Consider the following 15,378-nt stretch of genomic DNA (forward strand, 5'->3'; position numbering starts at 1 on the left):
AAATGGTTTAAAATGAAGTTTATATCTAACTATATGGTTAAAACAGTTCATTTAAAGTGTTATTTAAAAAATATAGTTAAGAAATTTGGACTAACGAAAAAAGACGTACATATGTAAGAACCCTGTTTCTTAACTCTAGTTAAAAATCAAGGGATTTGTTGCATTTCACATGTTTATTAAGGAAGTCCCAAATATAGCACGGGGAGTGATCGGGGAACTGCTGGTGGTGTTTGGTGGGAAATGAGCTGCTTTAATTGGACACTTCCGTTGGAGACAAATGGGCAGGAAAAGTCACGAAGGATTTATCAAAAAAGCACCATGACACTCACTCCACACTGAGAACCTTCTGGACAGCTCCATCAAAAAACAAAATTGGAAACTATCTCACGGGGAAAGTTATCTTTGCAAAGTACTCGTATTGTAATCCTAAAATAAATTGCCAAACATAATTTACAAGTAAAACGAGCAGAAACAAAAATAAGTACCTTTGTTTTTCATTAAATGGCCATCTTGAAATGCCGCGATGTTTTCCTTTGTCGGAACAAGAGCATCCCCGTGTGGTGCAAACGTAAACTGCCAGTGGAGAGCAAAACTGAAATAGATTTATGATACGATTATACTCACCAAGAAAAAAGTGTAATTCAAAGACCACAAAGCCATACTAACTGTTTCCGAACGTGCCTGTTATTTGAGAACGATAATAATAATTTACGTTTAGGGTATTTCAAGCCTACAAGCGGTAAATATATCGGCACGATGTGTTTCTTGTCGGACCAGGAAGTGTTACGGACCAGTTGGTGACGGCTAGACCTGTCCTTAAACTCATATGAAGCTTAGCTGACCTTACTGTTGTGTTAAATACTTCAACATAAGAAGTGTATTAAAAGGGGGAAGTAACAGCAAACATGTCTCTTGCAGCGGACGCCTTCGTGTCACAAATGGCGGGTAACGTGTGGATTTTTTTTGGTGTTTTTTTTTTTTTGCAAAAGTGCAGTGTCTTTTGCTAGCCACTTAGCTTGCTAATGCCATTTCGACAGCGTTGGGAAAGCAATTTTAAGATTTCGTATGACGAAGGATTTGAAGTTAGGCTTTGAAGTGGTGTGAAATTGCGCATTACTTAAGCTCAAAATGCATAGCGCAGGTTAAAGAAATAATGACAGGCAGCACTATGCTCACGGTGACTCGGATGCACACCTGAGCACGGCAGTTTTGCGGTGACACTTTCCGGTGTTCTGTCAAATTTCGCTTCCAAAGCTGTTGTGGCGGTGAATAAGCCCTCTTTTACATTCAGTTGGACTCTCAATGTTATCCAAATGTGCTAAATAAACAAGTTACATCATAAAGATACACGTGCAACACAGGGAAAACACTCAAGTGACTTGAAGTTTCGCTCTGAGACCCTCAATTTCAAAATTGTCCGATATACGCATGTGTGATACATCATCGGAAAGCTTAAAATCTCAATTTTCTGGGGAAAGAATAATTTTGAACAGGAGGGCGTTTAAGAAAAAAGTTTTTTAAACAGCAAAACCCTATCTGGAGGTGAGAGCACGCAAGAGCAGAATTACAAACGTCATGAATTTAACAAGAGATTATCGCGTACTTACTTTGTTTTGATCCAAAAACTCCATGTAACATGTATCACTGAGTGTCAAGACACAGCTGTGAATGGCCACAGCTGGATCTTGTGGGGATTTTATGGGTGAAACATGGTAATATAACAATGGTCGCGATTAGAGCTGAAGCGAATACTCGAGTAACTCAAGGAGCTCGAGTTTAAAAACTGATCCGAGTAATTTTATTCACCTCGAGGAATCGTTTAATTTTGCTCTAAGCATCACGTTTTGCGCAGCCGACGCACGCGCACCTACCAGAAGGACAACAACAACAACAACAGGAAGGCACGTTTCTCGCTCTCCCGCACCTCCCTCACCTCCGCACATCACGCGGTGCATTCAGGAACGCATGCAAATATCCCCGCCATATTATAACCTGATATGTTAAAATACATTTATTTTGAACACTGCAAAAACTTAAAATCCTATCAGGGTTTACACTTTAGATTAACGTAAAACTAAACTAAACTTAAAAATAGCTTGATACAAATGGAAATTCAATTGAAACACGTGGGAAAAACACCTAACTTTTAAGTGATGTGTGTTATCAAGCGTAATGGCATTTTTAGGTTAAAAAAAAAGATCTTATAAAAACATATATGATGGTTACATATATATATGTGTGTGTGTATGTGTGTGTTTTTGGAGTGAAAGCAGTGAATTAGTCTTTTTTTTTTTTTTTTAATTCTAGTCACATCTAAGATGCAATTGTTGGGTGTTTTCAACAAAGTACATCGAATACAAAGACATTGATTGACTGAAAGTTGTTCAATATTAGATGAAATGTCTTGTTTTCTCATGTATATTTATAATTCCTCTTTACCTAAAAAAAAAAAAAAAAATGTTTTATCCAATTACTCGACTAATCGATAGAATTTTCAGTCGATTACTCGATTACTAAAATATTCAATATAGGGCTGTCCCAAACGACTAATTTTCTCCCGATTAGTCAGCCGACTATTTTTACGATTAGTCGACTAATCTAATAATTTAAAAAAAATATATATTTTTTTGTTTTTGTTTACTAATTTAGCAATGAAATTTTTGTTGACGCTTATCAATTCACAAAAAACATATTGGAACACGTAAATTATTTATTAAAGTACAAATAAACACATAAATAATAATAAATCACAAATAAACAATGAGTTCAAATGCTGATAGAATTAACTAGTGTAGCATCCCGATTGAAAAGGTGGTCTCTTAAACTGATGGTTTACAACTTTTATTCCATCCTTGATGTAATCACACTGTAAGAGCTATGGTGCACACAAATAAAACAACACAATTAGAAATTAACAAAAACTTTTCACCTTTTTCGTTTTAAACCTTATTTATATATCAATGAATTGCCTTTACCTTAATTTATTACCTTATCATTGACAATCTCTCCCTTGAGTGCAATCACTGTATATATTTATGACCTTTTAACCTTACATAATTTTCTATACCATAAAATAAACCATAACATGAAATAAACCTTTCAGTTAGCATTAAAGACAATACTAATAGCACTTATAGGCCCATTGTCAATGAAACATTATTATTCAGTAAGGCGACAGCACCCTCTGGCGTACAAAAAATGAAAAAAACAAAAAAAAATTACAAACGGTGACGGCGCTTGAGGTGTTTATTCACGGCCGACGTGCAGCCAAGCTTGGCATTGAAGAGACAGGACAGAAGAGTGTACCCTCCGTTGTTTCTTTGTAATAAGTCAGTGTTTTGGACACTCTGGCGCGCTTTTTTTGGCTTTGTGCAGCTTTCCCCGCTTGCATACAGAGCATCCGACATTCTGAACTTTCCACGCATGTATTTTTTTTTAACCCTTCATTAACCGTCGACGGGATGTTGTGCTCGTCGACGGATTTACGTCATCGATGACGTCGACTACGTCGACTAGTCGGGACACCTCTAATTCAATAGCTGCAGCCCTAGTCGCGATGCAGAAATTGCAGACATCAAGGAGTGGTCAAGATTTTCTTTTTCATATATTTACCCTTTTAAACATTTTCTTTCAATTTTTCTTTGTTTGGATCGATTATTTATCGTCCAACATTTCGGAGAAAATACGACCGTAATAAAAAAAATACAATTAAGTGATAGTTATGAGGTAGATATCCGTGACTTTTTTACAAACACAATTTTTTCATTGTGACATAATTTGTTTAAAAGTTTAAAATATGCGAGTGAATAAATTTTTAAGGTCGTTTTTAAAAAAAAAAAAAAAAAATGAAATATTAGACATCAATTATTGATTCAAAGCTAAAAATGACATTTTGAATAATAAATATAATTAATTACCTTCGTTTTATGGCTGGGTTGAAACAAAAGCGGTTGTGCGACGTCTGTAAACGTTTTCTGGGGTAAAACGGACAAATTAAAAATAGTTCGGGGGCTTAATGCGCCATAAATCTGCTAGGGCAGCATATAGACATATTGTTCTATCAAACACAACAGTTGTTTTGGCTTAAAATACAGCAGTTTCTGAAAGAGGAGTGCAAAAGCAGAAACTGCTTTTTGAGTCCTGTCTGTGTTTTCCGCCATATGTAAATTAATGCTTAATGACACGGCAAAGACGTTACCAGTGAGAGAGGCGCGTGCAGTTGTTGTGTGCAGCTAACCTGGCCGGATTTGTCAGAGGAAAACTTTTCTACATGTCCGTCCATGATCAAACATAAGTAAATATTCCTTTCCTCAAAGAAAGTTTGTAGTGTTTACGTTGGAACCACTGCATTCGCGGTCATTTTAAACATTACGTGCATGCGCAGAACTGTAGAGTTACTATTTCTGACGGGGTGCACAATTTGACAGAACACTGGTCGGTATTGTGAATGCCGACGTCCTCAAAATTAAACATTTTGATTTAAAATAGTTAATTATGTCTTGTCGAAGCGATGTGAGAGCGACATTGCTTTTTTTTATATGTATACCTATTTACTTGTGTTACGGATGGGGAGTAATTCATGGTTTTGTTACTGGTGGTCCAGTGTCCTGTAATAATCCGTTGTGTTTATGTATTGCACAGCCGCTGAGCCATGGCCTGAGAGTGCAACTCTTTACCAACCGCTGAAGGGTGATTTTAATTATTTTCCCTGTATCATATACAATAATATTCAATAAGATGTGTATGAAACTAAGGTTTGACTTGATGGATTGCCGCATTAAAAAACTTTTTTCTGTGTTGTGCAGAGGATCAGATTCTTCTGTCCGAGTGCGCCTCATCCCTTGCAGTTCAGGTAAAAAAAAAAAAAAAAAAGTTTTTTGTGTAAACGTGATTAGGGATGGGAATATTGACTAATTTCTCTGCCGACCTAGTCGAAGATTTTATTTGCGACTAGTCAACTCGTCTATAAGCAAGAAAACTCACAATTTAATACACATATTAATGAAAGTGTTTCGAATGCAAAAGATTTGTGTATTTACAAGCTATTTTAGCTCAAACATTCAGGACAGGTTGTTTATTTAAATTGTATTGATGTTAGAGATGTCCCGATCCAGGTTTTTGCACTTCCGATCCGATACTGGCCGATACAGATACCGACTTATTTGAGCATGTGTTAAAGTTTAAAGTTATTTAGCCTCCTTACTTAGTTGTCAGACTCATGTTGAAAAAGGTTTTAGTACCCTTGATAACAACTAGCCAGCTGAATTAGGTGAGTTTGAATAACACACAACGGTTGGTAACAAGAAACTGAGCTGTTTATTCAGTGACAAACACAAAACATTATAAATAACAAACAGAAATGGCATAGTCAGTCAGTGAAACGTGCAAATAATATTGTAAACTGTCTTAAAAAACCAAAACACACCAACAACCTCAGTGGAAAATCCCACAAATCCCCCAAGCTATTAGATGCTTTTAATGTTTCGTGCATTAGTTACAAAAATTGTATAAAAAGCCTTCTCAGGTTTAAACAAACGACTATTTCAGTATCAAGTTAACATTTTAAAACAGTAAATAAAATACTCAAGTCCCCATTCTGTATCAGCAGCTTTAAACTACATTCAATTCATTTAATTTTGCGAATCAACTGTTAAAGTTGGTAAAATTGCTCCCGTTATTCCATAATTTCCCTTCTGTCTACTTTCGACATGTGAAAGTTTTAAAACTGTTTTGAAGACAGATTCAAGTCAAGATTTTGCCGATTTAGGAGTATTTTAGATAAAAAGTTAATTAGGTTCGCTTGGAAGGTTCACAACAGCCTACTAGGGAAGTCTTCTGCTTTAAGATGGCGGCTGTTTACTAACGCATCTGGTTTTCAATACTTCAATGTTGCTAACGCAGTCGAGTCTGTTGTGTAGCATCTGGTTCTATATAGATATATCTATTATCTCCAGTAAAATGACGTTGACGTAGTTTGTTGCGGCTGTCAGCAGAAGTAAGGTATTCTTGTGTTTTTTTATCCAGCGGCATGAGTTGAGCTAAAGCCGTGAGTTCAGCATTGGCATTACCCGGGTCTAAGACAAGTTATGTTTACTTTCGGGACGCAATGCGGTCAGTTTCTCATTGCGTCCCGAAGACCGCGCTGTGTATTAGTTCCGCTTTACTTGACATATTTCAATAATCGGAATTTGGATGTTTGTGAATCGTTCTCGAATCTTCAGTGGCCGAATCGTGTGTTGGATGGTGCGTCTTTACTCACGTGAGATAATGGCTCGTCATCCAGAATGAATTCTTCGGCAATGACTCTTGTTATTCCCTGGGCTTTGGGACTGTCGAGTGCCAGTTTGTCACGCATAGCAAAAGTTTCTGCCAGTGTTAGTTGCGTAGGACCTTTCTTTTTGTCTTCGGTTTTCTTAACATACTCCTCATATTGTTTGTGGTGGTATTTCGCTAAATGCTTGATTAGGTTGGTTGCATTAAAACTTCTTACAGCTTTACCACTACGCTTGACTTTATCGTGGCATATGTTGCTCTCTGCCTCTTCGTCTTTGTCGTCCTTTAAGGTGAAATGATCCCACACAGCTACATTTTTACCGATAAAGTCTCTCGGTAAATTGGGAGACGGTAATGTAAATGTAGTGTGTTGAAGGTGTGCCGTAAAATGCGGACCGGATTTTAGGGAAACCGAAGCAAAAACTGGAATGAATTATGTAAATCGGTGCGCTGGAAAACCCGGACCGGATTTTGAAAAAAACTGGATCGGAAGTCTGGATCGGAATTTTTCCCGTGTTCCGATCCGATGTGCATTTTTTTGCCCATATCGGCGTCCGATCCGATCCAAATATCGGATCTGGACATCTCTAATTGATGTAACAAAAACTGACTGAATAAATGTAAACAATCGCGAAAACTTTTCCAAACTTTGTGTCTTTGGGGGGGGGTTTCTTTCCCTGGCTTCAAAGGCAACACGAGTAAATCCCAGTACATTCCCCAATGTCTGAAAGCCCTGACACGAGGAAATCTCGCATCACATTACATGGGAATTTAGCATGATATAAGTCTGAAAGGGGTACTCGGCGCTTTTCTGTGCGGGGAGGGCGAAGGATGGGTTTTATAACCTGGACATCGTACGCCGTTTTTATTGTCGGCATTGGCTACAAAATAAACCACACATTTCCAAAGCTGGACGATGGGCTGTCTCTTCCTCGGTTCTAAGATTCAGTAGCAAATTAATTTCGTTATGTTTCGAGTTGAATTTTTCTATCTTTTCAGTTTGTAATGTTTATAATTGCGATGGTTGTTTACAGCTTTTCGTCTTACTGTGAAGAAAGAGGAAATGACGATCGGCCCACCATGATATTTACTTCTGGCTGTTTTCATGCATGCGGTGTCCTGGTGAAGGATATCAGGACTCAACCCGTTTAAAATCCTTGTCATGTCCCTGTCACTTGACCCGAGAAATTGCATTCCGACATAAGGACTAACCGTTTAAATCTCGGGTTTTAACTGGAGTTCGTATGAAAGGGGCTCAAGATGCATGATGCTGCGTTTAATCGACTTGTAAAAGATGAAACGTTTTAATTATGAGTAGGTGGTTAAACAACTAGTCGCGCACATCTGTAATCGTGATCTTTTTGAATTAGGTGTTTAATTAAGTGTCCTCTCTTTTGTCTCCTGTGCAGACCTACTTGCGAATGTGTGGTCTGCCTGTGCAAGTGGTCTGTAAAGCCAATGCTGAGTACATGTCACCCTCGGGTATGTACACCAGCAAATGCTGGATATGTTCATGTCAGTGTTATTCGTTTGATTGACAAGTGTGCTGGTTTGGGCTGCCATGAATAACACCATGCAACACATATTTTGTTCCCAGGTTCTAAGTGGTATTTCCTAGTCTCATCACATTGACATATAAAACTTTTGTTTCCCAAAAAGTTTGGGTTTGTGGTCAAGACTTTGAAATTTTATTTTCCACTTTTCTTTACAACTGTACTTCTAATGCTTATTTATATAATATACATTTTCCTCCATATTTTATAGACAGTTGACCTGAAACACGAAAAAATGACAAATTTTCTGCATAACTAGGACATAATTTTGAATATAGCCTCTAATTTTAGCAAAACTTTTACATTTTGAATGGCACTTAATCATTTAGTTTGGAGCAAAGCAACACAAATAAAATAATTACAAGCCAGGAACAATTTTTTGTTGTTGTCTGTATTATGGTGTAATCGACTAATCGTCAACTAATTGCTTATCAAATTAATTGACAACTTTTATAGGGCACTTAAATTAGGTCATTGGCTGCCATTGACAATGCTAGATGTCCAATCCATTATGGCTGGGAGAGGTTGGCAACAAATGATCACCCCCAGTCAAAATTATTTGGACGTCTGGCGCCGCCAGTGGTACTGAAAGATGAGCATTCATAGCCAATTGTCCCAGTGTAAATGAATTGGTAGTTTATCGTTGTCAATAGCAGGCAAACCTTTGGAGTCATGTAGGCCGCACATGTGTACTAAATGTTAATATTGGGGCCTACATGGCCCAAAATGTGATGTCCGCATTTGTGGACGCCACGTTTTTTTTTTCCCTCTTAGTCACATGCCCTCGAAATGGTTAATAGTAAATATTGACTTTTTAATCCCCACATTTGTTTAATTACCAAAAGTTTTTTTTTTAAAATTCAATTAAATACCAAAAAGTCACATGCCCTCCTAATGGGTAATAGTAAATATTAAGGGTGTAACGGTACATGTATTTGTATTGAACTGTTTCGGTACGTGGTGCTCGGTTCGGAAAGGAGGCGTACCGAACGAGTTTCTGACGTAATGTAACCCTTTTCAAGGCTGTGAGTCGATCGGGTTACAGTTTCTTTGTAGATTATATTTACTCCGTCTTCTCTTGTATAATGAGGACCAACACGGTAGGACAGAATAACCCAAAAACGTCAACGGCGTGACAACGTGGCTGCCGCGAGAACGCAATGAAACGCGGGCGTTAAAGTCAATCAGCCAATGCACACCAGTTGCAGTAGAAGCGGCCAAACACAACGCACACGAAAACAACGGCAGAGTTTATTATTTGACGCGAGACGCGACCCTCCTGCGTCAATACTACTACCGGTAGCTAAGATCGGGAAGACCGGAAGTCACTCGTGTAAAAATACGGTGGATCCGGTCGATTTTCAAACTAATATGCAATTGTAACCCACTTTTTGAGACAGTTAGATCTCTTGAGTGGTAGATCGGGGCACAGTTGACTTGTCTTTGTTGATTTAATGCTGTCTTCTCTGCTATAATAATAACCAACACGGCCCCGTGTTGGTTATTGGTTACAAAACCCTCCTACCACAACAAAACAAGTAGGAACTAATATTCACATAGGAACTAAAGTTGTACAATGTAAAACATACAATATATATGAATACTACATCACATTTGTAAAATATAAACATATAATAAAATAAATAAAATTGAAGTGAGCTAAAACACCTGTAATTAAATAATAAGAATAATACACAGATCCTGCTTACACAATTAAATTGATTAATTTCTGTGTGGCGCTTTAACTTGAGAAAATCCACCAATAATGCTTTTGAAAACCGTTCATAAGAAAGAGATTCATTAAGGCATTTCATTTGTAAAATACATGTTAAAATCTTTGTCATTGGGATTGCTTTTCTCTTAAGCACAGGACTTCTTTTTTCTTCTTTCTTTCAGAAAGAAAGCTGACCAATACGCGTGGTCTGAAAGGCAAATTGTTGTTGGATTATCTTTAAATAGCCGCTACTTTTTGAGCAGAATTTTAGCTTTGTATAGGCTAATGTTCCTATTGTTGAAAGCACAAAGGTGTGTAATAAACAACTAGCACATTTATATTTTGCATTTTGTTTTCTTTCTCTACCGAAAATGAAACGAACCGTGACCTCAAAACCGAGGTACGTACCGAACCGAGATTTTTGTGTACCGTTACACCCCTAGTAAATATTGACTTGTTTTAATCCCCACATTTGTTTAATTACCAAAAAAAGAAACAAGAAAAACAAGAGCTATTCCTCTTTATTACTAGGGTATTTTAATTTAAAATAATATTTAAATAAATCATAAAAAAGGAAATAAACTATAGTCAGTTTGTTAATCCTTATTGTTATAAACAAACTGTAAATATTGAGTGTTTTAATTCTTATTTTTATTTAGATTTTTAAAAAGCTGATATTATCTTTGTAATGACTCAAAGTGGGATACAGTATTTGCAAACATTTGCTTATGCTTTTGAAAGCAATGACAGAGGTACACAGAATCTGCATTCTGTGTACCGCTGTCATTGTTTTGGTACTTTCCTCAGCATGTAGAAATCTGTTTCAATGCACATTTCCAGCTAAAATGTGAAGTCCGGAGTACCGTAACAGTAAATAACATGAGATTTAGTTTAGTTAGGTTTAGTTGACGAATTGCAAAAATAGTCTGTTATTAATCAACTATCAAAATAATCCTTTGTGGCGGCCCTTGTTTTTAAAATGCTTTTATTTTTCCCTCTTTAGGCAAGATTCCCTTCATTCATGTGGGAAACCAGGTGGTGTCAGAACTAGGTCCAATAGTGCAGTTCACCAAAGCCAAAGTGGGTGACAAGTGTTTGTTTTCCTGTAAAATTCGGATCAAAAGTCAGTCTCGTTTTTGTGTTTAAATTAGGGCTGTCAAATGATTAAAATTTTTAATCGAGTTAATTACAGCTTAAAAATTAATTAATCGCAATTAATCGCAATTCAAACCATTTATAAAATATGCCATATTTTTCTGTAAATCATATATATATTCTGTAAAATAAATTGTTGGAATGGAAAGATAAGACACAAGATGGATATATACATTCAACATACGGTATATAAGGACTGTAGTGGGCATTTCACTCTGTCATTTAAATCTGTCTATGCTGTCCTCACTCCGAAGCGTCTACTTTTTCCAAAGCTAGACAGCTAGTGAACGACGCCATAATAATCAGACTTCTTTCTTTTTCATCTGATTTATTTATAAAAAGGCCTCAAACCATTGTCCTCTTTAGACCGTCGTAAAACTACAAAAAAAAAAAAGTACACAAGCATTGCATAAGCAACAACGTTAGCTTAGCACGCTATACAGGTTCACAAAACATAAACAAAAAGCGTCTCATACAAAAAATATAACATTTCGCTTACTAACATAATATGTGCATTATTTACAACAACCATACTTATGGACAAATCTTGTCCAAGGATCATATAAGCACAACATTACAACGTAGGCGTCAGCCCGAGACGTCCTGCAGCCATATTGAACTGGCAAGACAACAATAAACCATGTCGCAAAGCGACCGCAAGAGTTCACTGTTAGACAGCACAAAAAGCCTTCCTGTAAAACTTACCAAAAGGCAGAATACTGTCTGAGCGGGACATGTGCGTTAATTGCGTCAAATATTTTAACGTGATTAATTTAAAAAATTAATTACCGCGCGTTAATGGGATAAGTTTGACAGCCCTAGTTTAAATATATATATGAATCGGAAGATCTTTGTTGTCAATACAGGGTCACTCTCTGAGTGACGGCTTGGATGACATTCAGAGGGCCGAAATGAAAGCGTACATGGAGCTGGTCAACAACATGTTGCTGACTGCTGAGGTCCGCACACAAGAAAGGCACATGTTTCAATGATTTTCTTCAGCGCTGAACTTATGATCAAATGTGTTTTGTGCAGTTGTACATCCAGTGGTGTGACGACAGCACAGCTGCTGAGGTGAGTGCGGTCTTCTCGCCAAGGATTGTCATGTTGCTGCCTCCGGTGACATGTTTCTGCTTGGGTTTAGATCACCCGTCCTAGGTATAGCAGTCCCTACTCATGGCCCCTCAGCACAATGCTGGCCTACCAGAAGCAGTGGGAGGTGCGGCGGAAGATGAACGCCATTGGCTGGGGGGGTAAAAGCTTGGAGCAGGTGAGTGAGCCTCATGAACTCAATATTGTTTTGTTCTATGTATGAAGAGTAGCTGAGTGTTCAATCTGTTAATTTATTTCAGGTATATGAGGACGTGAGTCAATGCTGCCAGGCGCTCTCGCAGCGCCTCGGGACACAGCAGTTCTTCTTCAATAAACAGTATGTTCTGCTATCTGCGAGAAACTATTTCTTCGGTTTGACTTATTTACTGCCATTGATGGTGACGGATGTCTAGTACATTTAAACTAGATGATACTTGCCATGAATAATACTTTCTAGCCCTGTCAGTCTATCGCCATCAAGGCCGTATTAGGTGAAATAGGTTGCAATTTTATAAGAATCCAAGTAACAATCTAAGTAAAAAGGTGTGTTTTTCATAACATCGTAATGTGGCATAAAAAATGGTTCAACATTCCAAACCTACATCCGGAGGAGAAAAATAGTGAGGTAGTTGAATAAGAATTAAATGAACTAATATGTACAATAATTTTTTATTAATTTATAAATTTTAGGAACAATGGCTAAATCAATGCAAAAAAACATGTATAGATATTTTACAGTTTTCATCATGCTTCCATGGTGCCATTATGTATTCTGTAGAATATATATTTGTGATATTCTAGTATTTGTTTGTCCAGTAGAAATGAAAGTTTAGAGTATGAAATCGTGTTTTTAGCAACTCCCGTTGGCAGAAAAATGTCATTACGCAGATTCCCCTTTGGTTGGATTTCCACTGCAGGTTCAAATGGCCCACTTTCCATTTATTGCGTTATAGGCTTTATCACCTTTTTTCAGTCTGGATAGAACTTGCCCATCTTTTCTGCTAGCATCAGCAAAATATCATAAAATGTTTGGGTTGTATTACACATGGTGCACATACTGCAGTTTAACAACCACTGGTGTTTTCACCTAGGCCGACGGAGCTGGACGCCCTGGTGTTCGGTCACCTGTTCACCATTCTGACCACCCGGCTGACCAGCACTGAGCTGGCTGAGCGCGTGCGCAGCTATGGGAACTTGTTGTCGTTTTGCAGGCGCATCGAGCAGACCTACTTTGAGGACAGGACATCTTGAGCCGGACGCCCCTGCCCGACCACAATTGCGACGCTGAGAAACAGACTATTCACACCCATGCATCGGAACTTCATAGAAATCGAGAACAAACTGCTGGTCCCCTCCCCCGCGGACATATTTATTGTTATACCAATTATTAGCACTTTTTGTTAATCCAAAGTGACAAGTGTCTTACTTCGTTTGGACAACAAACAGCACATGAATATAATGATTAAGTGTGTTACTATGTTTTCTTTGTGAATGCAAAGTGCTACAAAAATAAAAGTGATTGCATTAACGATGCAAATCTGCATTTTCCCCTTCATTATTCTTAAGAATTTGTCTCCATAAATGGTCTGTCACAATCTTTAGTTAAAAAAAATGGACACAATATTCCCTTCATATGACCTGTCTTTTCCATCCGTCTCACCAGCTTCCTCTAAGGTCATCTTGTGACCCTTGAACTTCCCAGAGCCTGAGCGGATTGAGTGATGACAAACTCAGAGGTCGTCGGCATGTCAGCAGATGTACAGAACAGGAAGAACAAACACGACAAAAGAGAAACGAACTTGTCCTTGATGAGTTTGATTTTTAAAATCTTCTAATTGAGACGTTGACTTTTTGTTGCCTTGAATTGTGACTTTTCACGCATTCTTGTTTTTATATTCATCAATTTTTATGATGAATCTTTCTTGTAAAATGTCAGTATATACAGATTGACCATGGATCAATCTGTGGCCAAACCATGTAAAAGGTTTTTGAAATGCATACAATGTAGGGGAGAGTGGGATAAGATGAGCCACTGGGTAAGTTGACCCACCCCTTGTATCGAGGCAACCGTGCTATGTTTGGTCATGTGATCACAATGGCAGGAAGCCCTCACCATTGCCATCTTGCTGTGGTGAAAGGAAGCACATTGGAAAAGAGGTAAGCCTATTTTTACTAGAAAAGTTGTTTTTTGACTGTCGAAGTAAATTTTCTGCATTTTAGGTAAAATGAGAGTTATGTTAAACAAGGTTATCTGAGACTAAAATTATATGTTACACATATTGGTGTATTTGTAAGGTGTAAAAACATTTGAATCACTTATCTCAAAATTAACCACTTTTTTTAAGCTAGGCTGCTTTCACAAAATTGTGGCTATGGGGCAAATTGAGCCCAAGGCTTTGGGGTAAATTGAGCCAGTGGTTCAACTTACCCCATAAGGCACTGAAATTCAGATGAATCCTTGATGTAATAAACACTATTTTCTGAAGTACGCTAAACTGATTTGCTGTGTTTGTCTTATTTTAATTATTATAGAGAAGAAAAAAGGTAGCATGCCGAGAACGTATAAGAGGAAAAAAAGCAGGGGCTCGACATCCCTGGAAGAGCTGGAGAGAGCAGTCAATGAAGTCAAGAGTGGGAAGTCCATCAGATCAGTGGCAAATAAAAGAAATATTAACCGGCCAACATTGAGAAGGTACATGAAAAAGAGAGCTGTAAAGGAAGTAAAAACAGTTGGATACAGTGGAACGGCAGAAGCAAAAAGAGTCTTCTCAGAGGAAATCGAGAAAGAGCTTGCAGACCACATCAAGAAGCTTGCAGAGCAGTTTCATGGCATTACTCCAAAGATGAAAGTGAACCAGATGACTCAGATCTGCAGGTTGACGATTTGTAATTGTAAAACTTGCATCTAAAAGCCGGTACCATCATTACATTGGCTTAGTCAGCAGCCTTGAGGGAATGAAGTTAGTGCCCGATTCCTAAGAAGAATCCCAGGGGTCACTGGTAATAAGAAACCTACTTATGCTTTCAAGGAGAATGATGAGGCATCATTCCTGCGGATTGGTGTGCTGCAGAAGCTCAAAAAGCTGGAGGAACTTCAAGAAGGGGAGCAACAATTCATATTTCACTGCAAGCTGGACAGTTGGAATATTGAGTAGTTCTTTTGAGTTGCTAGATAGTATTGAAACAGCAGGTTTTTGTTGAGTTCAAAACTGATTGTTACAAAAAATGCACAGGTTCACTTAAAAAAAACCAAACTTGCTGGTTAGTTTACAGGGTGGCGTGGCTCAGTGGTAGAGTAGTTGTCCCCCAAGCCAGAGGTTGTGGGTTAGATTCTCCGCCCTGATGAACTCGTCTAAGTGTCCTTGAGCAAGATACTGAACCACGTTGCTCCTGGTGCTGCGTCACCAGTAGGTAGCTGGCGAGATAGTGTAAAGTGCCTTGAAAGGTGGAAAAGCGCTATATAAGTATAACACCATTTACCATTTACACGTTATGGCTCAACCTACCCCTTGATGTGGGTCATCTTACCCCAGACCTGGGGCAAATTGAGGCACAATACCATTTTTTTTTTTTTTTTTTTTTTGTTTTTTT

At 38.0% G+C, this 15,378-nt stretch overlaps 1 protein-coding gene across 1 annotated transcript; it reads left to right on the plus strand.

The window, feature by feature from the left end:
- The first annotated feature begins 766 nt into the window (after positions 1-766).
- mtx2 (metaxin 2) lies at positions 767-13,330 on the plus strand. The gene is made up of 10 exons (XM_057849024.1): positions 767-945; positions 4,642-4,689; positions 4,806-4,852; positions 7,683-7,755; positions 10,544-10,620; positions 11,562-11,654; positions 11,731-11,769; positions 11,840-11,965; positions 12,048-12,124; positions 12,879-13,330. Exons 1-10 carry the CDS (start codon positions 906-908, stop codon positions 13,036-13,038), a joined length of 780 nt encoding a protein of 259 aa, XP_057705007.1. The 5' UTR covers positions 767-905; the 3' UTR covers positions 13,039-13,330.
- The last annotated feature ends 2,048 nt before the right edge of the window (positions 13,331-15,378 follow it).

The sequence above is a fragment of the Corythoichthys intestinalis genome, chromosome 10, assembly GCF_030265065.1.
Source record: "Corythoichthys intestinalis isolate RoL2023-P3 chromosome 10, ASM3026506v1, whole genome shotgun sequence".
NCBI lineage: Eukaryota > Metazoa > Chordata > Actinopteri > Syngnathiformes > Syngnathidae > Corythoichthys > Corythoichthys intestinalis.

What these genes read in the sequence shown, in the direction of transcription:
- mtx2 (XM_057849024.1), top strand. Translation starts at nt 906, where the DNA reads ATGTCTCTTGCAGCGGACGCCTTCGTGTCACAAATGGCGG. An exon ending in CCTCATCCCTTGCAGTTCAG is followed by an intron (nt 4,853 to 7,682) that starts GTAAAAAAAAAA and finishes TCTCCTGTGCAG; the next exon opens with ACCTACTTGCGAATGTGTGG. An exon ending in GGGGTAAAAGCTTGGAGCAG is followed by an intron (nt 11,966 to 12,047) that starts GTGAGTGAGCCT and finishes AATTTATTTCAG; the next exon opens with GTATATGAGGACGTGAGTCA.